The sequence below is a fragment of the Odocoileus virginianus genome, chromosome 7 (genome assembly GCF_023699985.2).
Source record: "Odocoileus virginianus isolate 20LAN1187 ecotype Illinois chromosome 7, Ovbor_1.2, whole genome shotgun sequence".
Classification (NCBI taxonomy): Eukaryota; Metazoa; Chordata; class Mammalia; order Artiodactyla; family Cervidae; genus Odocoileus; species Odocoileus virginianus.
The window spans coordinates 10,115,181-10,139,232 of record NC_069680.1 but is presented as its reverse complement, the minus strand read 5'-3'; the positions used below and the strand labels follow the sequence as shown (position 1 = coordinate 10,139,232).

Below are 24,052 nucleotides of genomic sequence, written 5' to 3'. Positions count from 1 at the left end.
GAACAAACCTGGACTGTTAACAGAATATCTCTAAAATGCCAATAGTTTTCTCATTACTTCTGGTATCTTGGGATTTGCCCAAGGGCACACAGTCCATTTCCGATTTATCATCTTACTTCTCCACATGACTCTGTGCCTCTCTGTGCAATGATTCCTTTAAAACTATGGTTTGTCCAGGGGTATGAAATAAACTAGTACTCTTGCTCAATGTACACTGGCTCGATCTGGGGCCCAAATACTAGTTGCATGAAGCTTTCCTAATTCTAAATCAAGAGGATGAAAAGCATTGCATGTGCAAGAGTCAATAAAAATGAGCCTTTGTGCTGAGCAGGAGTTCACTCAAAGCAGAGAAAATAACCTGCCAGGTTGAGGGGCTATGCTGAGCAGAAGCAAAACAAAGTATGGTTTATGTGTAAAGTGGTCCCTAGTGTGACATGTTGTGGCATCTAGATACATACCCTCAAATATTCCCTAACTGGATATTAACTGAAGATATAATTATGAGCAAAGGAGAGAGGGATACAGTTCATGGAAATTAAATGTGTCATTATTTGATATGTCATTTCATATCATCATCCATGCATCATCCATGCATGATGTGAGAAAACTGTCATTAACACATGTTTAGTTTACTGTTACAAAGTATGATTCACATGATAAAGGGAAGAAGGGGCAGATGAAAGAATTTTCTAAGACCATAGGTCAACAGCCAATAATCCTTTCTTGTTTTGCAAAGTATTTACCCATTTTACAAGGATTTCTCAACTCAAGTAGCAAGAGGTGGTCATTTATTTGATAGAGTTGGAAACCTAGAATCTCTTTCACAGTTGCCAAGGCAGATAAGTGTCATGGTCATGTTAGTTTGGTGCTAGTGTTAGTCGCTTAGTCACGTCTGACTCTTTGTGGCCCCCTGGACTGTAATCCACCTGGCTCCTCTGTCCATGGAATTTTCCAGGCAAGAATACTGGAGTGGGTTGCCATTCCCTTCTCCAGGGAATCTTCCTCCCAGCCCAGGGATTGAACCCAGGTCTCCTGCATTGCAGGCATATTCTTTATGACACCAGAGAAGCAAGTGTCATAAAACAGTTAAGTGGTGGTGGTGGTTTAGTCACTAAGTCGTGTCCAACTCTTGTGACCCCATGGACTATAGCCTGCCAGGCTTCTCTGTCCACAGGATTCTCCAGGCAGGAATACTGGAGTGGATTGCCATTTCCTTCTCCAAAACAGACAAGTAAAGAACCATAATAGGAACCTGGGACTAGGAGGTGGACACTCAGGTGAAGAGACCAGGGCCAGACTATGCTTTGAACTGTGAGCTTTGGTTTATCACCTTTTAGTAGATTGCCAGGTGAAGGGAATCTGCTGACAGTTAATAAACTAAAGTTTTAATTGCTGATACAAACCTCTCAAGCTACACCAAAGTCTGTAACTGTTCCTGGGAGGATCCATGGTCATAAATTAATTCAGCAATTATATTTGGGAATGGGGGTGGGGACAGGGAGCAGGGGATAGGAAGAAAGCAGCTTAAAAAACATATTGTTTCTTCTTTGGTAGAAGAGATGAGGGCAGGGAAGACTAAAAGTTAATGCCTCAGCAAGCAAAAGGAAACATTACATTTTATTTGAGGACACAGAGCCTTCACTAGATGAATTCATATTAAATGACAACCAACAGCACTTAGGGATTTTGTGCATTTCATAGGAGTTATTTATTGGATAAATAAACTAAACCTTGAGAGATGAGACTTCTGTACAGTGGGACTGAAAAAGCTGGTGCTAACTGGTTCACTCAAAACATTTGGGATAAATATCTGCCTGTTCTGTGGTTGGAAAATCTCTTTATAGCTTAGGCTAGGCAATCCCTACTATAAAATAGTTGTTCTTAAATTTGGCTGTGCGTCACAGTTTCGGAGGAAGCTTCATCAAAATTGAGCTTCTTCTGGCCTCACTGTGCATTCCTAGAATCAGAATCCCAGGGATCTTTGGGAATCTGCCTTTGTAACAGGTTCCCCAAGAGATGTTTGTGCAGCCAGGTCTCTCACCAGTCTCAGCAGCTGCTCTTAAAAGCATTTTTGCAGACAGAAATCTATCTGCATAACAAAGAAAGGTGCTTGTCTGTCTCCAGCAATAAATCTGATTTACAACTCAGGGCATCCACTCAAAACAGAGGCATGCATTAAAAAAAATAATAATTTTTTTTAAAAGCCCTTGATATTAAGTGTAGGAGGAAATTAGTAATAAACATGAAAATCTAATTCCTTGGCGTATTTGGAGCCAATTTAATTGGCCAAATGGGTAGACAATGGTGGGAGTAAGGGGAAAAAAATGAAGCCTGCCTCTGAATGTGGGATAGACTCTATCCGTAATCTAGATGGATGGCAAAGGCCAGCCAAGAGCTGTGGCGGTGAAGCAGTTGAAAAATGATTAAAGTGTGAACCAGAATGTTAGTGGCAGAACAGCCATGGGTTTTATGAAAGTTAAACAAATGATATTATCTTGGTATTATTAATGTGCTAGTGTGAACAGAAAGTGATACATCCATACCTCTCTGTATTTCTGCACATATTAGAGAATTAGGGTGCTCTTCCACTCTTAGCTTTGTGGTGGGGATCACTGTTCTTCTGGGGTTTTGGATACTGATTGGTAAAAAAATGTAAAACCTTAATATTTCTCAAAGCCTCAAATCGCAGGTTGGAATTTTTAAAAATGTAATACCACATAACTGCCCTCAACCCCTCCTGTCTGTCTAGCAGTTGCCTTGTGTAAGCTATTATATTTAGGAAGCCTGTCCTTTGTCAAGGGTATGTGTGGGTTTTTAATAAAACTGTTATCTTGTGTTATCTTAGCCTCCATGGTTGCTGCTGACTGGTTCAATTTCTTTTTCAGGTGTAATGAAAAGATATTATCACAGAGATGTTAGAGAATTAATATTTCCCAGCTTCACTTACTACCTCTGGATACGTCATGAGTCAATGTGGGAGGGGATAAGGTACTCAGAATTTCCATCTAGGTCAAGATACATCATATATTCTGCCCAACAGTTTATATTGAGAAAGACCCTTTCACTTGAAAGCAGAATTAGCATGAGTCCAGAAGCTTTAGAAAACACAATATCATATAAGCCACATTGTTATATATGCAGATGCCAAATTGTGAAGTTGTGGAGCTCAGAACTGTAAAGTGAAATAGATGGTTACAATAACATTTTCCATTTAGGGATGAAATTAGCACTAGTGGAATTCTTCCACAACCAATAAATTTATCTGTCTCTTTAGTCTCTGGCTGCCTTATGACCTACACAGTTCTCATTTACAAGTCTTTTGTAAGTAAAGTTATGCTTATAATACTGTTCCTTCCTTCTGTTTTTCCTCTCAAATAGTTTTTTTTTCCTCTACACATAATTAGGTTGTTTCAAAGACATGTGGACCCAGAGGTTTTTGACAGTTATTAAGCTGTTATGGTATTATGATAAGTAACAACAGGTGCTGAGATATTAAATATATCCCTTTCCCAAAGGTGACTAAATGAATGTGATACTTTCATAAATATACCAGGGACCAGCAATGAGGCGGTTCATTAGCTTCTGAAGATTCATAACCTTTTTTTCCCCTAAGATTTCCTAGGTCCATAGAAAGGCATGAAATGACTATAGGTTAACTGCCCTGAAGATGTACCCAAAATCTCCTGGGCAGAGAATGGTCAGATGAACAGTTTGGAAACAGTACAAACATGTGTCAGGTTGGAAATAAGCCACAGTTAAGATGCAGGAGATGCAGTTCCCTTTAGGGAAGGCCTTCCAGAGAAAATGGCACAACTAAAGAAGACAGGAGAATGCATACACAATACAGAGAATATACCAGAATCTAGGACAAGCTACCTGTTAGGCACTAAGTTTCTTATACCTACAGGGACCAAGGCTGTCAGGCCATATCTGTTGTCTATATAAGTTTTAATAGCAGTCCCTTTCCTTCTTAAAATGCCCTGGTTTAGAAAAGAACATTTATGGTCATCTTATTTATACCCCGGCACCTTGTCAGTAGGGACAAAAGTCCATACCAAGAATTGGATAATGTAGAGCCCAACAGTAAAAATTACTAATTGGATGTTCAACCCACTGAAAGAAAAGGATTTTTGAAGAGAGAAGGAGTCAGTAAGCTACTGCTGTGTAACAAACCATCCCCAAATTCAGTGGCTTAACAGTGGCATTTATTATTGCAGATAAGTCTGTGTATCAGCTTGGTGGCCCTTCCGGTTTTGTCGGCACTCACTGTGCGTCTGCAGTTAGCTGTGTATCGTTGGGTAGACAGCTCTGCTGGTCTTTACTGGGCTGCCCCTGCGTCGGGGTCGGCTGGCTGTGGGCTGCCCTAGAAGAGCCTCAGTTGGGATAACTAAGCTCTGCTGCGTGTGGTTTCTCAGACTTCAGTGGGCTTCCCTGGGCTTGCTCTCACATGGCGGTGATGGGATTCCAAGAGAGATAGCAAAAGTGTGTAAGACCTTGAAACTCACGCTGTCACACCATCACTTATGTTGCATTCTATTGCCAAATCAAGTCCAGTGCTAGCCCAGATTCAAGGGGGTGAGGAAATGAATATCACCTCTTGGTAAGAGAAACTTCATTCAAATAGCCTGCAGTTTTGGCACAGAAAGAAACACAGAATTGATACAGTAGTGCAATCAATCTAAACGAGGCTGAGCACTCTCCTCGGGGAGATCTGAGATGCTTTTAGGTAGTTTAGCAAATTCTCCTGGAGTCATAACGGGATAGAGCTACTATTGTGATTAGGTTTGGATTTGTTGGCGTTGTTCAGGTCACTCAGTCATGTCCAACTCTGTGCGACCCCATGGACTGCAGCAATGCCAGGCTTCCCTGTCCTTCACTATATCCTGGAGTTTGTTCAAGCTCATGTCCATTGAGTTGGTGGTACCATCCAACCATCTCTTTGTCCCCGTCTGCCTTCAATCTTTCTCAGCCTCAGGGTCTTTTCCAATGAGTTGGCCCTTTGCATCAGGTGGCTGAAGTATTGGTGCTTCAGATTCATCATCAGTTCTTCCAGTGAATATTCAGGATTAATTTCTTTTAGGATTGACTGGTTTGATCTTGCAGTCCAAGGGACTCTCAAGAGTCTTCTCCAACACCACAGTTCAAAAGCATCAATTCTTCAGTGCTCAGCCTTCTTTATGGTCCAACTCTCACATCCATGTATGATTACTGGAAAAATCATAGCTTTGACTAGATGGACCTTTGTTGGCAAAGTAATGTCTCTGCTTTTTAATACCCTGTCTAGGTTTTTCATAGCTTTTCTTCCAAGGAGTAAGCGTCTTTTAATTTCATGGCTGCAGTCACCGTCTGCAGTGATTTTGGAGTCCAAGAAAATAAAGTCTGTTATTGTTTTCATTGTTTCCCCATCTATTTGCCATGAAGTGATGGGACTGGATGCCATGATCTTAGTTTTTTGAATGTTGAGTTTAAAGCCAGCTTTTTCACTCTCCTCTTTTACCTTCATCAAGAGGCTCTTTAATTCCTCTTTGCTTTCTGCCATTAGGGTGATGTTACATGCATATATGAGGTTACTAATATTTCTCCTGGCAATCTCAATTCCAGCTTACGCTTCATCCAGCCCAGCATTTCTCATGATGTACTCTGCAGAGGAGTTAAATAACCAGGGTGACAATATACAGCCTTGACATACTCCTTTCCCAATTTCCAACCAGTCCATCGTTCCATGTCTGGTCCTAACTATTGCTTCTTGACCTGCATACAGGTTTCTCAGGAGGCAGGTAAGATGGTCTAGTATTCCCATCTCTTTAAGAATTTGCCACAGTTTGTTGTGATCCACACAGTCAAGGCTTTAGCATAGTCAATGAAGCAGAAGTAGATGTTTTTCTGGAATTCTCTGGCTTTTTCTGTGATCCAACAGATCTTGGTCATTTGATCTCTGATTCCTCTGCCTTTTCTAAATCCAGGTTGTATATCTGAAAGTTCTTGCTTTAAACAACCGCTCAATTGTACTCATTTCACATGCTAGCAAGGTAATACTCAAAAATGCTCCAAGGTAGACTTCAACAGTATGTGAACCAAGAACGTCTAGGTTTGGATTTGAACTGAAAGGAAGGGCTATTAGACAAATGAGGGTGCTCTGTCGTAAGGTCCCGTAAACCCTTCCTGTGATCTAGATAAATTTTCTCCATGCCAGTCCCATATGACTTTAATTTCTGAAAAAGATATTTCAGGCCGCATGGATTTTGTGATATTCAAAGCATGTAAGTAAAGCCTGGCTTAGATCTGCTTTGGAGGCAAGAGAGGAAAAATCAAATCAAAGTTTGGCAAACTTGAACTTGCTTTTGTAACTTCTTGACAGCACTAACTTCTAGATCAGAAATGCAATATGAATTCAAAGTTCCAGGATCACAGAGCAGGTAGAAGATTTCCAAGAAAGTCCCTTTGGTAGAATGAGTATCAGTACAGACCACAGTAAGGATATTTGTGGATCTCCACCGGGGTGATGCTGCCGTACTGTTGACTTTCAAACTGGGAAATAACCCAACGGGGCAAGGGGATTAGTGATGCTCTGGATGAAGCATTCCCTAAAGCAAGTGTGTGAACCCAGGTCAGCAAAGGGCATGTGCTCCGACAACGTTATGAACTCCTGTGGTGAAGTCATGTGAGTTTCCTTCTTGAAGGACTGCTGTGAACTTTCATATACTGAATCTCCAAGATGGGGAGTGTCATATATACAGTTTCCCTAAATTATCTGGCCGTGAACTCTAGTCATCTTTCAGGGCTTGTCCTCTATAGAGTACACTTTTAGAAATAGAATAGCAATGATATAATGGTTTTAAAACCATTGGGCGTGTACCATCTGCCAGACACCATATTAGCACTTTATAAATTCCATCTTACTTTATTCTCACAGCTTTCTAAAACAGGCACTAGTTTTATCTCCATTTTGCAGATGAGGAAACTGAGGTTCTGTTTAAGTCATTTAGTGTGCCGGCAAGTGGCCAAGTAAGAATCTGATTGCAAAAAAGGACCGTATCAGTTATTTCACCCTAAACTTAAGATTCTGAGTTCACTCTCCTCTCATATACTCAAGCCTCAAGCTGTGACCTTACTTAGCACTCACTGTGTATGGATCACTTTTCACAAGAATTCTTGTTATTCCTGTAAGCATCACTATTATCATAATCAGTCCGGGTCCTCATGAATAGAATGTAATAATTCAGTGCATTTCTGCAGGATTGCAGAACCGACACGTACCAGCACCAGCCTTACAACTGTCAAGTCACAGGCTCTACGGTTGTGTCCATGCTTTATGGTGTGTGTCACCTGTGGCAAATAAACCACTCAGCATTTGCCCCTTCTACCTTGTTAAGGCTGTAATTGGAGAGGGATTAATTTATGCTTATTGCAGACAGTAAGCTAAAGCTCATTTATCATGAGTGTTCATTCCTCAGCAAAACGCATACAAACCCACCTAGTGATGTTGGGCAAACTGTGACATGCATCTGCAGTTGTGTCGAGCAGCAATAGCCCTGCGTTTATTCAGACGCAGATCTGCAAGCAGGAGTCGCCCGCGGAACACAGAGGGCAGCAGCCCTCAGCCTCTCACTGCTGCTGCCTGCTTCTTGCCGCGGAGCAGGCACTCGTGATGCAAAGATGGCTGGGGGAGCGCATACATGTTAGACCTCAGGATACAGGAGCTCATTTTCCCAAAATAATGTGCTAATTTCTTAGCATTGTTAATGCCGCATACTTGTAAATGATGATTTGAGTGGGAGTCATTTAGATTTGGAAGATTTCAGCTGGTGATGAGGAGATAGAGGAGGAGGAAGGGATTTAGATTTGGAAGATTTCAGCTGGTGATGGGGAGATAGAGGAGGAGGAAGGGAAGAGAAGGGACACAGAGTCCATTCGTGTGTCTGCTTTCTGTGTCAGTGAGAACCTGGCTATAGCAATTTCCTCACTTGAGTTTTACATTTGTTTCAAATGCCAACCCTTTCAAGCAGCCTTAGTATTCTTCCTGGTTTCTCCATAACACTGATGTTCTGCTTGTTCTGAAAGAGCATTCAGCTGGGAATCGGAGGTTCAGCTAATACAGCTACTTGCCTTTACTCATCCTTATATTCCACAGCTTCTCCCTGGGTCTCCCTTAATTCCCTGTCAAATGTAGGGTTTGCATTAGAAGATTACCTTTAATTGCTTTCCAGCATTATTTCCAAAAGTGTTAGGATGGTATTGTGATAATGTCCAGAGAGAAATTGAGTGAGAGAGACTTTTATCTTTTAGAGTTACAGACGAAATTATATAATAGCTGAGACTTGCTTCAGCATAACCCAGTGCTGGGGTTGTGGGCACTGCACAGGGATAGAAATAAAACAGCACTGTTTTTGGGTTGATGGTTATTGAAGAGTGATGGATGCATGACAGCTCATTCTGTATGTACACTTATCACTGATAAATTGTTGTTTAGTTGCTAGGTCGTATCTGACTCTTTTACAACCCTATAACTTGCCAGGTTCTTCTGTCTGTGCAGTTTCCCAGGCAAGAATGCTGGAGTGGGTTGCCATTTCCTTCTCCAGGGGATCTTCCTGACCCAGGGACTGAACCCATGTCTCCTGCATTGGCAGGCAGATTCTTTACCACTGAGCCACCGGGGAAGCCCACCAGCCATAAATACACACATGCCTATGTATGTGCGTATACATGTTATCAGAGTTTAAGAGTGTGTGACCTAGGATTCTAACTGGTCCTTTGAAAACGTAAGAGTGCTCTGACCTTATCACTTGTTAATTTGCTTCTTGTGCTTTACTTTTAGCCTTTATCCCCATTCTCAGAACTATCTTTAAAAATTCCGGACATCTCCTGCTGAAAGTAGCCCAGGGTTGAAGTATATAGAAAAGTGTGTGTGTATGTGTGAAAGAGAAAGAGAGAGAGAGAGAGAAAAGGGATTTTAAGTCCTAGTTCTTTCATTTACTAGTCCTGAGTCCTTTGGAGCAACATTAACCAGTGAGGCCCTCACTGTTCCTATCTGTCTGGTAGAGATCACCACCCTGCCCTCCACAGTGAAAGTTAGTTGCAGTAATGTCTGTGACAAATGGAAGATATTCTTTCCCCACTGACCTTCTACCCATCGTGATGGAAGTGTTGAAGTATTCCCGGACCCCTTTGCCCTGTGTTCGCCTAAGTAAATGGGAGAGACCTTTATTTTTCAGTTTCGAGCCAAAAACGCATCTGCCTTGTGCGTTCTGTTCAGTGAACCCCTCCTGTCTCCTCACACACACATTTCACAGCTTAAGTGCTGCTTGACTTAGGGAGGAGAATCATAAAGTTTGCTTCATTTTAACCGTTCCTGAAAGCTAATTCTACTAAAACAATAAACCTATTTTCTGAGAGAGAAGGCTTGATTTGTGTTTTTTGCCAAAACTGGTATATGGAATTTCCAGTCATAGTTACTGCACACCTGGGATGTAATAATTGAATAACCAGACAGAGCAGAAGCAGCCTTGGGTCTTGTTCGAAACCATCAGCGTTGCAGACACCTATCCTGAAGTTTTATATCTGGGAGACCAGAACATTGTGCTCTTGGCTCTCAACAGAGAAGAGCCACAGAAAATGGTGCTTAAAGGTCACCTGCGTTCCTGGATATTGGGCTTTGCTTAAATTGACGGAAGGTAAAGGTCAGCGTCCAGGCTTCTAAGGGGTATGCGTGGTTTGCCTTTTGTGCTGGAGCTATGCTATGTTTGCAAAATGTCAGTGTTCGAGAGGGTGAAAATTAATTGCAAAGTCATTAAAGTACAGCAGGCTGACCCTGGGCTAGAGGAGGGGGAGATGGAGAGAGATGCTCCCCAGAGCCGCACTCTAGGAGTGAGGTCAGGGAGGGAGAATCTTTCATGGATGCCAAGGCATCTGTTCAGTCCAAGAGGAGGACTCACTGCCTCTGAGAGGCTGGCGCCTCCTGGCACAAGCTGTCTGGACTTTGGCAAGTTACAGAGACAACACCAGATTTCACATCTTTCCTCCCGCATCAGAGCAGCTGCCCTTGTAAAATATTCACTTAGCCATCAGTTTCCTATGTGTAAAAAATATAAGCAACCAGTTCTCTCATATGACAACTGCTGGGATAGGAGTGAGAGGGGTTGGATAATTCATGAAAGTATTCCTGCTGGTAGTGTTTCTGGTTTTCTGCATTACTTAGTGGGAAAAGCTTGCATTCAGAGTATAGAAAAATTTAACAATTATAAATATTGATTCAAAGCAATAATAGCAGTAGAAATAAAAGCTAAGACTCATAAAGGGCTTACTATGTGCCTAGCAATGTTATCCATGCTTTACATACATCGATTCATTTAATCCTCACAAAAACCCAATGAGACATGTACTTTTATTTTCAGCTCCCCACATCAGGCATGGGAAGGTGAAGTAACTTGCCCAGCAGCTAATAACCAGCGTGTGGTAGGGCAGGCCTGGGACCTAAGCAGTCCGGCTCCACAGTCTATGCTTGAAACTGTTCCACTGCACTTCTTGAACAGGCCGGTTGGAGGGTTCTGGGGCCTGGGACGGGCTCAGATGTGCCCACATGGCCGGCCATGTGAGGTACATCTTGTATGCACGTCCCACACGGCATCGCGGGACGCACCATGCCTCCGTGTGAGCAGCCCAAGCCTGTCACAGAGTCGCGCCCACCCCGCTGCTCGCCGGTGACCATGCCTTGCTTTCCCCCCTAGCCCCGCTGGTGGACCTCACTCCAGCCCACAGCGGCTCCGCCATGCTGATGCTGCTGTCCGTGGTGTTTGTGGGGCTGGCGGTGTTCGTCATCTACAAGTTCAAAAGGTGCGTGTCCCCCTCCACAGCCTCCCTCCCTCCCTCCCCCTTCTCCCCGACAGGTTCAGAAGCCTTTGTGGCCGTGATGTACACGTCCCGTGCGCAGCAGTGACGATTTCTGTTAATGTTTTAGGAAGATCCCGGGGATTAATGTTTATGCCCAGATGCAGAATGAGAAAGAACGAGAGATGGTCAGTCGAGTCAGTCACCCTGAAAGCAGGCCCTATGTCCCTCAGACTGAACTCAGGCGGCCTGGCCAGCTGATAGATGAGAAGGTGGAGTCCCAGCTCATAGGTAAATGATTCCTGGTAGCCCTCAGCTCTTCAGCCTGAGTAGTCAATGACTGGCTCTCTCTCTAACCTCTCTCTGGCTTGACGTAACCACTTTCTATGCTCTAACATCCCTGAGAGAAGCAGCTAAGACACCTCTTTCCCTGCTTCCTTCCTTTAGAAAAGAGAGAGAGAGAAAAAAAAAGCTTTCTCGCTCCTATCTAGTTTTTTATCTTCTGAGTTTATTCCTTTTTTTGCAAAAACGCTTGCTGAAACATTGGGCTTCAAGTGTTTATGGGCAAAGAGCAGAGTATGTGCTCTATCAGTATATGAGAGGCACAGAGCTTAGAGGCTAGAGCTGCTGATCCTAGAGGGCTGGGGAGGTTTTGGGAGCCAGGGTTTATAATGGCCAGAGCAAGCCACGGCACCCTCAGCTGGAGACGGTTCTAAGGACGGCAGACTGCTCCAGAACGCATGGAGAAGAAAGACTGATCACCCTGGGTTTTTTTTTTTTTTCTTTTAATCTAGCTTTAATCTAAAACTGTCCCCCAGGAAACATGGAACCTAAGAATTCTGAGGACAAGAGCCATCAAGTTGGCAGGACATGTCAGGAGTGAAGTTTCCTGGAGAGAGCACTGGAGGGTTAGATGGTTCTAGGGCAGCTGGCAGATTTCTTCCTCCTTTTCACCTGTGTCCTACCAGAAGTCTTAAAATGGATTTTAGCATAATTCAGTAGGGCTCACGCTGCCTGGAAAGAAAGCATGGGAATCCTACAGCTAGGTGTAGAAAGTCTCAGGGTAATTGCTAAATTCTGCTATTAATTGTAGAAGACATTTCCCAGGAAATTAGATAAATCCATGGAGCCACCATTGTGACCCATTTCTCTCTTAGTCTCCTCCTGTCTGGTGGCCATAGAGTAGAAGCTGTAAATGTTCCCATTTAGACTCTGCATTGCTGACTCTGATGGATACATTGTTATATAAGCATTCATGCTTTACTCTGATGTGATAATGCCAAACCACCTAGAAGGTCCTTACCTAGGACTGTTAATCTGAAACCTGGAAAAGAAAGAAAAAAAAGTGCTTAGAGGGAAACAGCATCCTCTCTTTAAACGAGTCCAGGAAAGTTCTGTGGCTGTATTAAGGGGAAATTTAAATGTGCTGCCTGGCTTGTATGGGATGTAATAATAACAACAGCCCCCACATCTGGTGTCCAGTTTTCACAGCATGCTTCCTTTTATTCGGGGAGACAAGGTGATAAATGCATAATTACTTTGGTTTAAAAAGAAAAAGGGATTTTGGTCTTCAAGTCCAGAGAAGCGTTCACCCTGTCTATTTATTTCTAAAGCTTCTAAGTGCATTTTTGTGGGTTGTTTGGTTTTCAATCCCATTTCCACTGGGGTGTGAAGCATAGGCACTGTTTGCTTTATTAAAGTAGCAATCCCTCCTTCATCAGGAACAGCTCCCAGCGCCTTGCAACTTGTCTGCCACCTTTCCATTTCCAGTGTCATTAAATGAGTAAGTGTTACACGTTTTCTCTTAGGAGAGTAGCTTTACCTTCCCCTCCCTCCCCTTCTGCTCAACCTGGTGACTCATCTCTCCGATTGCAAAGAGCAAGACACTCCACTCCACCTTCAACGCCAAAGCGGGGATCGGCTGGGGCCCAGTTTGCCATTTAAGGAAAACCCCCAAAGGCTACAGGCGACCTGCTGATCAGGAAAGAATTTCGCTCTTGTCAAGTGCATCCTTCTCCATGACCACTAACTTTGTGTTTTTTTTTTTTTTTTCCCCTTTGTTGTTCTGTTTCCTATCTTGCCAGGAAGTATTTCCATAGTTGCTGAGAATCAAAGCACAAAAGAAATCCCTACCTATGTAAATGTTTGACTGGAGGACGCCAGTAAAAACAAAAACAAACATAAAATAAAAACAATCAAAATCCAAACAGACAAACAAACACTCACTGCATCGGGACTTTTTAATTCTTCAGACACAACAAGGGTTTTTAGCTTTAAGCCTGTGCATGTGGACAGTACCTTGCGAACATACTTGGAGGGGCAGTGTATAGGTGCTCTATTTTAATGGAAAAAAACACTCCCCTCCCCCTTTCTTCTTCTCTCTCTTTTTTTCTGATCGGTCGTGTTTGTAGAAAATTCCTAACATATATAGGCCAAGGAAATCTGCATGTATTTTTGGAAATATTCTTGGCTCTAGATTTAACAACTCTTTTAGCACTATAGGCTGATGGGTGGATTAGCCACCCCGGCTCTTTTCACAAGACACAAAGACATGCACAGGAGTTCAAAACCCTGAGCTGTTTCTCTGTTCCACTTTCCTGGTTGCTATTTTCCCTGTCTAAGTTATCTTGGGGAGCTCTGTTGGCTGACAGTGGTCACAAGGTGGCCTTCTCCATTCTGAGTGGCCGTAGGGACAAAGAAGCAACCGCAGGTTCCATGGATGCAGGCAGAATAGGGAAGGAAGGAAGGGAAGAAAGAAGGCAGGAGGCAAGCGTGTCAAAAGTGGACCTGGGTTTCCCGTTCCCCCTTCCAATCATGACGACTTCTCCTCTAGCTTTCCCGACTCCTGCCCTGTATAGGAAACAGGATCCCAGCTAGCCACGTTCTGACCTTCCCATTTGTCTGCTCTCCACGTGTGGTCCCGACCTGTCAATGCCTTTGTATCTCTTCCTTCCAGTCCCCAACTTATCCTACAACAGCTCCTGCCTTTTCTTCCCAAACACGTTGCTAGATTCTGGACTTTCATCCTGATGTTCCTTAAAAACTGACCTCGCCTCTGCCAACCCTGCCTCCACCACCCAAAGTTTCTGATCTCTGTGTCAGCTTTGCACATGCCCATGCATGCAGCCTCCATATACATCCTGCCCTGCAGGGGTCAGCTTCACGTTTTTTTTGCTTTTTTGTCTCCTCCTGTAGAACCTGTCTTTTCTAAATATCCTCGCCTTTCCCCACCTGGAAACACATGATGTGTATGAAAGAGTTGAGATATGCAAAGCAATTCAAACCTGGCCCATGTACCTTAGAAAAGAAAGTGTACGAGTGAATGGTGGTTTTTCCTCACAACTTAACAAATATCTCCTGCAGTCAGATTCCAGAAGATTCTTGTGAGAAATGTTCTGCATGTGTTACTGTGTGGCAGGGCAATTTCCTCCTGTGATGGTTGCTATTACCCAGTATTTCTTCTCTTACAGTAGAGTGAAATTATTTGTAAAATAAAACTGATGTTAAGCAGAAGAAGAACCTAGTTAATGGATTTAATGTTTAAGAGTGTCAAAAAGTCTAAGAATATATGGAGGTCTTGTCATATTGGGATGGGATTGTGATTACGTAGGATGACCCTAGACTTCTTACATGTGTGCTCTCTGCCCGGTGAGTCTCATAGTATCAGCAAAGGACAATTTAATAAGTGTAAAGGGGTGGAGTTAGCAGACTCAAGCAGATTGGCTCAAAGCAGGAAGAAATCCCCGTTCTCCCAGGGCCATCAGGAAAGAAGGTCCAGAGAAAGTGGGAAACAAAAGTATGTCTAACAGCAGCCCTTGGAGTATTATGGATTGGATAGAGCCCGCTCTAAACTATAAGAGAAAGGACAATGGCAGTATCCTAGAGATCCTGATGACCCCTGCCTTTGTGTAGCTCAAGTAGAGAAGAGTAGCAAAGCTTCACTCAGAAGTTAATCAAGCAGAAGAGTTTATGGTTGAAGATGCTTGGTATGAATCTGGGAAATAGATTATGCCTGAGGCCGCCATCTATTTGTAGAACTCAATTGATCCCCACCAACCTGCCAGGCTTCCTATCACACAGGAAATGTCTTCACTGATCCTCTTCAGTTGGAGCCTCCCAAATTTAATCTGGAAGACAGTGTTTGGAAACCAAACGAGGCTCATTCACAACAGAACAGGGCGTCATCAGAGTTGCAATTCAATTAATTTTAATTGGAAAACTATGAAAAAGGAAGTAATACTCAATCTAGCACAGTGCCTTGCTTAGAACAGGTATTAAGAAAATTATATGTTGCAAGAATAAATGAATACAGGAGAAGACATAGGGAAGAATGGGCTTGTAAGTCCTCATCTAAAACAGGGGTAGAGATGAGATGCCTGGTATTTTGGAAAGTGATCACAGATGGCCAGTTCTAGGTTCAGCATCTCCAAGGTCCTCATGTTCCTCTCCTTAGAGCTCCCTCCCACCTACAGGAGGCTGGTGAGGCAAAGTATATTGCTCAGAGGGGATCTTATGGTTCATATGATCTAGCTCCATGGTTCTCCAAGTGTCATACACAGAGACCAGCAGTATCAGTGTCACCTTGGACTTGTTAGAAATGTAGATTTTATGTCCCCTTAACCTCAGACTTACTGAATTAGAAACTGCAGAGTTGGGGCCCAGAAGACTGTTTTTACGAGCTTTTCAAGTGGTTCTGAAATACACTAAAGTTTGAGAACCATCGTGGGAGGCCACACCAGCTCAATCCCAAAGAGAAGGTAGTGATGAGAGCCTGCCAATGGGAGGAACCTAAGTGCCTACCTACTCACTAACAGCAGGTACAAACACATTGAGGAGTTTGGTGGGCTCAAGGCCAGAGGAATGGGTGGGGAGGGATGGATGGGAAAGGTAAGATTCAGGGCAAACTGCAAATCTTATATTGAAGCATTTTCCAAAATCCCAGAGGGCAAACTGTGCATGCTCCACTCTGAACTACCCAACCAACGTTTCCTCCTTTGCCTTATTTTTAATTGGATTCACTCTCCAAAATGCAGAGTTTGCTTTGCTTTTTTTCAGAAGTTCCAAACAGCAACTTTGAGAGCAATGGGGTGCTTGGCAGCTGTTCTGTGTTTTCCAGGATTCCAACTGAGCATTGAAATTCCCTCATTTGCCAACTTATTTTTATAGGAAGCCAATTTAAAAAAAAAAAAAAGAAAGTTTTCTTATAGTATTGGAACTACTTCTAATTTTAAAATGACTTTTTTGATGTATTTTTTGTTAAATACTATGTAGTGTAATGTATAATTGCTCTTGTTTATTGCTTTTACAATCATATTTATTAAACAGATAATGTCTCTAAAATCTATGCCTCAAGGTGTTTCTTTTATTCCAAACCTCAGTGTTTAGTCCAGATATAGAAACGCTAAATCTATAGGGTTTCATAAAGGCTAAATGCATGAGAACACCACAGGTTTGAGGGCTTTGCATTTGGGGGGGGTTTGGTTTTTGCTGTTGAAGTAGGATATATAGTCTATTGCTTGAATTCTACCTGCATTTCAGTTGACTGTATAATGTCTGTTGCTTTACTATTGCTTTATTCTATTTAAAAATCACCCCAAGCTGGTTACATTGGAATGAGTGCCATTCTTTCTTTTTGTTCCTTTAAAATGAGAAATTATTGATATGGAACAAACTCATTCAAATTTGTTCAGAGGCTTGTAGATACTGAAGGACCAAACCTGCATGTAATAGACTGAAATTTGGGGAGAGGCGAGAGCTCAAATACTAAAGTAATTATGGCTTGCTACAGGAATCAGGACAATGGGGGTTTCCTCCCAGCTCCACCAGCTATGTGACCTTGAGCAGAGCTTTAGTGTCCTCATGTGGATGATTTGCAGGAAAAGGACACCTCCCAGAACTGTATTCTGAGTGGGCGAGTCACGTCCGAGAGTTCCAAATAGCTGACTTAAACTTGGTGGAAAATAAAGAAGTGGACTGGATCCAAATCCGTTTGGCCTTGTGGTGTGTTTTCTTGGTCAGCGTTTTGTATTTGTGTTTGGTTGAAACATTTGTGCAGACACAAAGCCCTCCAAAGCCTTTTCAAAGACCTGCTGGGCTCAGAATGGCATTGCCTCATTAGAACCGTCTCAGCACGCATGGGAATTTCTGTTGTTTTTTGGGTGGGCTTTCACCTTTCCTTTAACACAGACTACACTTTCCTTCTGACCCCTCATTTTTTTCCAGGCCTATACTGTTTTTCTCCATCAGGAGCAACTTAGCTCCAGTGTCACTGAGGGTGAAAGTGAAAGTGAAAGTCACTCAGTCGCGTCCGACTCTTTGTGACCCCATGGACAGTCCATGGAATTCTCCAGGCCAGAATACTGGAGTGGGGAGCCTTTCCCTTTTCCAGGGGATCTTCCCAACCCAGAAATTGAACCCAGGTCTCCCGCATTGCAGGCAGATTCTTTACCAGCTGAGCTAGAATTCATAGTGTGTCCCTGAGGGTTCAGGCAGTCAAACAAAAGTTATCCATGGAGATTTCAGACAGAGAGGATTTAATACAGGAAATCTGTTTGCTTGAGTAACTGAAGAGCCAGGATGCCAAATAGGGAAAGGTGAAGCAACTCCAAGATAAACATCAACAGGAGGCCTCTATCTTCCCTGGGCTGGAAAGACAAAGAGATCCCCAGAGCCCAGGACCAGGCCCACCAGATGGAAGCTGAAGTCATGGAGGACGTGTCTGGAAGAAACTGGAGCCACGGAGGAGACACTGCCTTTGCCAGCACTGCTGCCCAGCAGAGGAGAGGGAGTCGGGGAGCTTGCTCTGGGCCTCCCGTCTCCCGCCAATGTTTACCGCTAGCTAAACCCAGCCACACACAAGGCAGTGGGCAGTGGAACCCAGAAAATAGTTTTCTGAGTTACTAAGTAGAAAAAGGAGGAGTGGGAAGTGGACTTGAGAAACACAGATGGATAATTGGCACAGCACTTGTTTCAAGTTCTGCCTACTTCAAATCCAACAAATCTCCTTCTACCCAAAGGTGCTTACTAAATAGTTGGTGCTCCTTTCTCTATGCCATTCTTTCACATATAAGCCTTTAAACAACACATATTTAAAATGTGGCATTATGTGTATGTATGTCCTTTTATACCTTTCTCACCAAGTTCTATGCTCATTTAGGGGAGAATCTATTTTTCATTTCACCCCTTCAGCCTGTAGCTGACAGCACTGGACATCACCATTAGGGGGCACTAGATAAATGTTTGCTGAAACTCAACCTTGGATTTTCAGTTTGGTGTTGCAAGTCCGTTTCATTTAGCAAAGACCTCTGAGATGTCCTCCTGGGTCAGACTCCCCTACCCAGGTAGCACCTCCAATTACATGTTCAGTTGGTGTTTGTCAAGCATCAACACATCCTTGCCCTTTGTCTCTGATACCACTCAAGCTGCAGGGAGCTATTCTTACGTATTAATGTAAGAAAAATAATTGCAGTTTAGGCGGGAAAAAAAACTCCCTAAAATGTAGCATGAAAAACAAAGGCCTAAGTCTGGTTTCTGAACCCTTATGAAATTTGTTTTCTATTTCTTAGGTGTTAATAGTATTTTGAAAAAGAGAGTTAGGCTTACTCTTTCATAATGGGGGAATCCCAAATTAATTCCAGATGATCATGTATAAGGAAACAGCTGTTATAGTTTTCATGTTAAACACACTAAAAAGGACCTTTTGTTTACAAAATACAAATAATTGTTAATCCATTTGTGGTGCAGACTTTTTAGGTAGTTATAATACAGCTGTGAACAAAGCTGATAATGTGTCTGCCTTCATGGGTATATATTCTAATGGGGCAAATAAAAAAATTTAATATAACATGTACGATGTTATCCTCTATATAATTTAGAGATATTTAGAGGTAAATAAACAGAGAGCAGAGTGACTGGGGATGGGAGAGGAGGAAGTTGGTCCCTGGCTTCTCTGAGATCTGAAGGCTGAAAAGGAGCTAGTCATTCAGAGACATATACATCATTAAATGGTTAAGAAATACACAAATATAACACTTATCTTAAAGTGACATTTGCTTGTGACAGTGGTCACTGGAGTACTGATAGCTTGTGGTATTTTCAAGGTGTAGAAGGAGTGATCGGAAATCCAGTAGAAGATTGTGCTATCAAATGGATGGCATGGCCCTTAACACAAGAGGCAGATGGAGGCCACTGGTAGGTGTATGTATATGTTAAAAGTAGTTTGGATATACGGGTAAAATGAAGAAGTCTCACTTGACAGCAAACGGGAAAGATAAGAAATACACCAGTTCGCCTTTCCTCCCCCTCAGCATTAGCCTAAGGACTTCTGCTGTGGAGACCGGCAGCCACCTCACCCTGCAGACTTTAGAACATCACCCACTTTCTAGCAGCCACAACTGATATTTAGAAATATTATTTTGGCCCCAATGTTCAGTTGTGGCCAAAACTCTTTGTTAAAGAAGATGATAGTGTGAAATGGTATGAAGGGTGTTTGTAAGGTATCCCATGAAAAGTGAAACCGATTGTTATTGTTGTTTAGTCTCTCAGTCATGTCCAACTCTTTGTGACCCTATGGACTGCAGCACACCAGGTTTCCCGGTCTTTCACCATGCCCTAGAGTTTACTCAAACTCATGTCCATCAACTCAGTGACGCCATCCAGCCATCCAACCATCTCATCCTCTGTTGCCCCCTTCTCCTCTTGCCCCCAATCTTTCCCAGCATCAGGGTCTTTTCCAGTGACTCAGCTCTTTGCATCAGGTGGCCAAAGTACTGGAGCTTCAGCTTCAGTATCAGTCCTTCCAGTGAATAATCAGGTTTGATTTCCTTTAGGATTAACTGGCTTGATCTCCTTGCAGTCCAAGGGACTCTCAAAAATTTTTTTCCAACACCACAGTCCGAAAGCATCAATTCTTGAGTTATCTAGATAATACACACACTCTGTGAACAATAATATTTCAAAAGATGCATCTGGAGATATCCTGATGAAAGCTTTCTGCCCATGTAAACATTAAAAAGAACTCAGTAGACAGTATTTTTAAATTAACTATTTAACAATAATACATAGTGTATACCTATATAATAAAGTAAAATGTTTCAGTAAAGTTGTTTTTTCTAAATAATATTTAATAGCCTGAGAAAATTCTCAGGCAAAGTTAAGAGAAAGCAGAATTTAAGACTTCATGTAGTGTGAAAATATCTTCTACAAAAAATAAGTAGGCGCAGACCGTCAGATTGATATATAGTAATACTGGTTATTTCTAACTTGTAAAATGCCAGGTTTTTAAAAATCCTCCTACATCTTTATATATTTGCTATATTTTTCTAAAATGAACATATGTTACTCATGTGGTCAGAAAAATACTATTTTAAATAAAATGTATAAGAAATATAGAATAGATCTAAAATATATTTATTACACTAATTATGTAATTATTATGAATAGTTCTACATATAATATGTAAAGTTTATCGAAAAGTTCAAAATTGTTGGCAATATATACTTAAATATCTTTAGTAAATTAAGAATAACTTCTCTAGGTAAAAAATACTTTTTGTTTCATTTTTGTCAATTTGTATTTATATTGAGATGAAAATATTTTGCTATTATGATACTTGCAGTTTAATTCAGAAAATTTCAAATGTTTAAAATTTTTAAACTGTATAACATGCTGTGTGTATATATATATGTATTATACACATATATACACACAAATAAACATGATTAATGTTACAGTATAAATATAAATATGTGCATTATTCAGATTTGTGCACATGCATGTAGAAATAATTAACAAGGGAAATAATTAACATGAGTTTTTTTTTTTTTCACATGAGTTTTTGGTGTTTTTTTTCTTTCCCCCATAGAAATAATCTGAAAATACTCTCAGGAAATCTAGAGGGACAGGTAACTATTGCATTATTTTTATTTTTTTAAATAGGACAGAGAAATAATCACAAAGTTATTTGGTCTACCCAGTATAACATCCCAATTTCTAGATGTATTTCCAAATGTTCTGTAAGTATCATTGTTTCTTTTTAACCTCCTAATTTTATACATCATGTTACAAGGATGTTGGGGCTTTGGGACGGTAGGATGGGAAGGGTTTAATACAAGTAGGAGACAATGACCTTTAAAAGAAGAGACAAAGGAGGTGATGGATAGTACATTTGCTGTGTTATAAGAAATAAGTGATTTAAAACATGCAAATACTTCAAAGTAGTGTGTTCATTTAAATAATGTGAGCACCCTGATCTGGAGAGTTTAAGTCCCATGTCCAGGGTCAACAGCCAGTAGGACAGTAAAGTAAGAATTCCAGCCTAGGACTCCTAATGGGCATGCCCCTTCCCTTTTTCCACTCTTACCACCCTCTTTCCTGCCCTCCTCCAGGTAAGCCACAAATAGGAGATGGTTTAAAACAGAAAAATTATGTGTTCACACAATTCCCTACTCCAGATATAGTGGTGGGAAAGTTTACACAAGGAAAAGAGTTATCATTCATTTGAAAGCTCACTGCAAATCCTGTCTCAGCCTTTGCAGTTGAGTTTCACAAACAAAGACTTACACCTTTCGACCTTACTTGACTGGTACACAGGGAAGATAGGCCGCCTAAGCCCTCCCAGAGGAAAGGACTGATATTTGCTACTAACTCTGGTAAACAAGTAGATATAGAGGAAGTGTTTTCCAAATTGCAACTCAAAGTCACCTGAAACCCAGCAGCTCATGCGCCACCCAGGGGAGCTGCGTGTGAACTGTAGATGCAGACATGGTTGGTCCACTGGAGCCTGGCTTCCTTACTGATTCTCAAGCCTCTGAATGAGGCTTCTTCCCAGTGTCCTCACTGCAGGGCAAGATCTTCCATCCTCACTTTGGCCCATCCTCACTTTTGGAGTGAAAAGTAATTAACCCAGAATGAAGCCTTGAGGTTTTGTTATATACAAGCATACTTGACCATGCACGTTTTTATTTGTAACTGATGAGAGTCCACAATTGTTGCAAATAGGAAAAAAACTGATTGGTTTGGGATGTCCCACGCAGTCATGGTGCATCATGAGACTTAAGTGGGAAGGAAGACTAAAGCAAACCTGGAAAGGACTGAGGAGGCAGGACTGATCCAGGTGAGTGGCCGCTTCCTGACCTCAGTGTACTATCTAAAGAGGCATAAAAACTCTAGATTGTGTTTACTTTACTGCCCAATTCAATAGGTGAAACATGCAACCTAAAGATTCTGGTCAGTGATTACATGAAAAGTCAGGCTGATGGATGTAATATAGGTGTCCTTAATTATCTGTATCTGTCTCTTATGAATAAGACTCTACTGAGTGTCCTGAAGTTGGGAGGCCAGTAAGGTCTGACCCTGAGGGGCAGGGGATAGCAGAAACCAATCAAGGCATCTGGCTTCAATTTAAGTGGATTCTTAGCAGAACGGAGTAGGGGGCTAAAGTCCACTCAAAAAACCGAAAACAAGGCCAAATATCTAGGTCTGAGGAGCTATGTGATAGAATAACTAGGATTTGCTAAGAAAACAAAAAACAAAAAAACAAGCACACTGGACCCACAGTTAAAGCACCCCGACTTCTCCCAGGCTGAGACTTCTCCCCGACTGTGCTTGTGATGCCTGATACACACTTCAGTCCTGGTAGCATTGGTTCTGGGACAATGTGGATTCCACTTCCTCCAAACCTTCTGGGAATGGATCATAGCGTAATCTCAGAGCTTCTTGGACAGTCTCTCAGAAAGCGACAGGAAGAAAGAGCCAGATGAGAGTAACTGTCCATCAGTTATCAAGCCCAAACAGATTTTGTCTAAACTTTCTTCTTGTCCACTTTTCCCACACTATTCCTCTTCCTTTAGCATCTGCACTGACCTGGGTTCCAGCTCTGTATAATTTTGTTGTTATTGTTTAGTCGCTAAATCATGTCGGACTCTTTTGCAACATGGACTGTAGCCCGCCAGGCTCCTCTGTCCAAGGGATTTCCCAGGAAAGAATACTGAAGTGGTTTGCCATTTCCTTCTCTGGGGAATCTTCCTGACCCAGGGATTGAACCCTGACCCAGGAGGGTCCTTTATTACTGAGCCACCTAGGAAGCCCCTTTACAATTTTGGGAGACAACAAATAAATCCAGTGTACGGTAACTGACTCACCTTGAACTCTTCAGTAGGGAAAACCTTTCAGTGAGCAAGCAGGTCTGTGTGGTCTGTGTGTAGACAGATGCACTCCTTTTGGTATAATGTGTGGTGGGCAGTTTCTGGGAAAAAACAAAAGCAATGCCAGATGGTTTATTAGGTATATTGCAGTGGTCCACTCTGCATAATTTTACAGGCAGTACAAATGGGAATGCCATCCATCCTCTCCTGGGAAGCAGAGGCTGAAAGTAACTCAGCAGCTGGGGTCCAAATTTTCAGTGCTCAGGGAATATCTTTATTAAGAATCAATTCTGCCAGAACTGCTTGGCTAGAATTATAGACTCAGAATTCTAGAGCTGGAGGGGAAATAAGAAATCATTCTGATTATTTCTTAAGCACTGACTAGGTGCTGGGTCTCATGCTAGAGTGTGGACTTAGCCAGTCACCTCCTGTGACTGAGATATTTTCTCATGGACACATAACAAGTTAGATCATAGCACAGACTCCTGCATCCAGATTATAGCCTCTTTTCTGCAGCACATTGTAAGCCTCTATTCTTTTCTCCATGATACCTTTCCTCTCCCATCCTTGAAGAGCACAGACAAGATCCTTGAAATGAATAGAAAAGGATCCAGGAGAAATGAGAAAAATGACTACACAAACCCAAGATCTGATGGTGTAGAATGGCCCTCAATCCATGAAAAATAAAGAGTGTGTCTATTCATTTGCTCTGTCATTTTTTTTCAACACACGGGATCCGAATAGCTACTAAATCACAGGACCGTCTCTAAGGTGTGTAACTTTAAAAGAAGCAGTCTAATTCATCAACTAGTAATTAAAAAAAAAAGAAATTCTAACCTTTATTTACATGATTCAAGGAATATTATTGGACATGTGAGTCATAACTTTAGCAACAATTTTCAAACCTTTTCCATGCCCTGATTTTTCTTATAACTGTTTGCAACTCTGTGCTGCATGCTGAGAGGATATTTGACTTTCTATGATCCCATGGACTGTAGCCCATTTGAATAAATCTTGCTGGAGAATTATATATGTTAATAAGTCACCCAAACATCTATAGGAGAAAGTAGATTCAACCCAATTTG

General features: G+C 42.0%; 1 protein-coding gene across 5 annotated transcripts in view; it reads left to right on the top strand.

The window, feature by feature from the left end:
• The window catches only part of SORCS1 (sortilin related VPS10 domain containing receptor 1), a 575,199-nt gene extending 559,035 nt beyond the window's left edge, over window positions 1-16,164 (top strand). The window contains exons 25-27 of one of the 5 annotated variants that reach the window (XM_070470144.1): window positions 10,725-10,830; window positions 10,955-11,115; window positions 15,880-16,164. In XM_070470144.1, the coding sequence (XP_070326245.1) occupies window positions 10,725-10,830; window positions 10,955-11,115; window positions 15,880-15,959 (347 nt within the window). In that variant the 3' untranslated portion in view covers window positions 15,960-16,164. Of the gene's footprint in view, window positions 1-10,724; window positions 10,831-10,954; window positions 11,116-12,632; window positions 15,846-15,879 lie in introns of those variants that run through there. The other 4 variants (XM_020883901.2, XM_020883902.2, XM_020883904.2 and 1 more) reach the window with 4 other exon arrangements.
• Window positions 16,165-24,052: the final 7,888 nt, after the last annotated feature.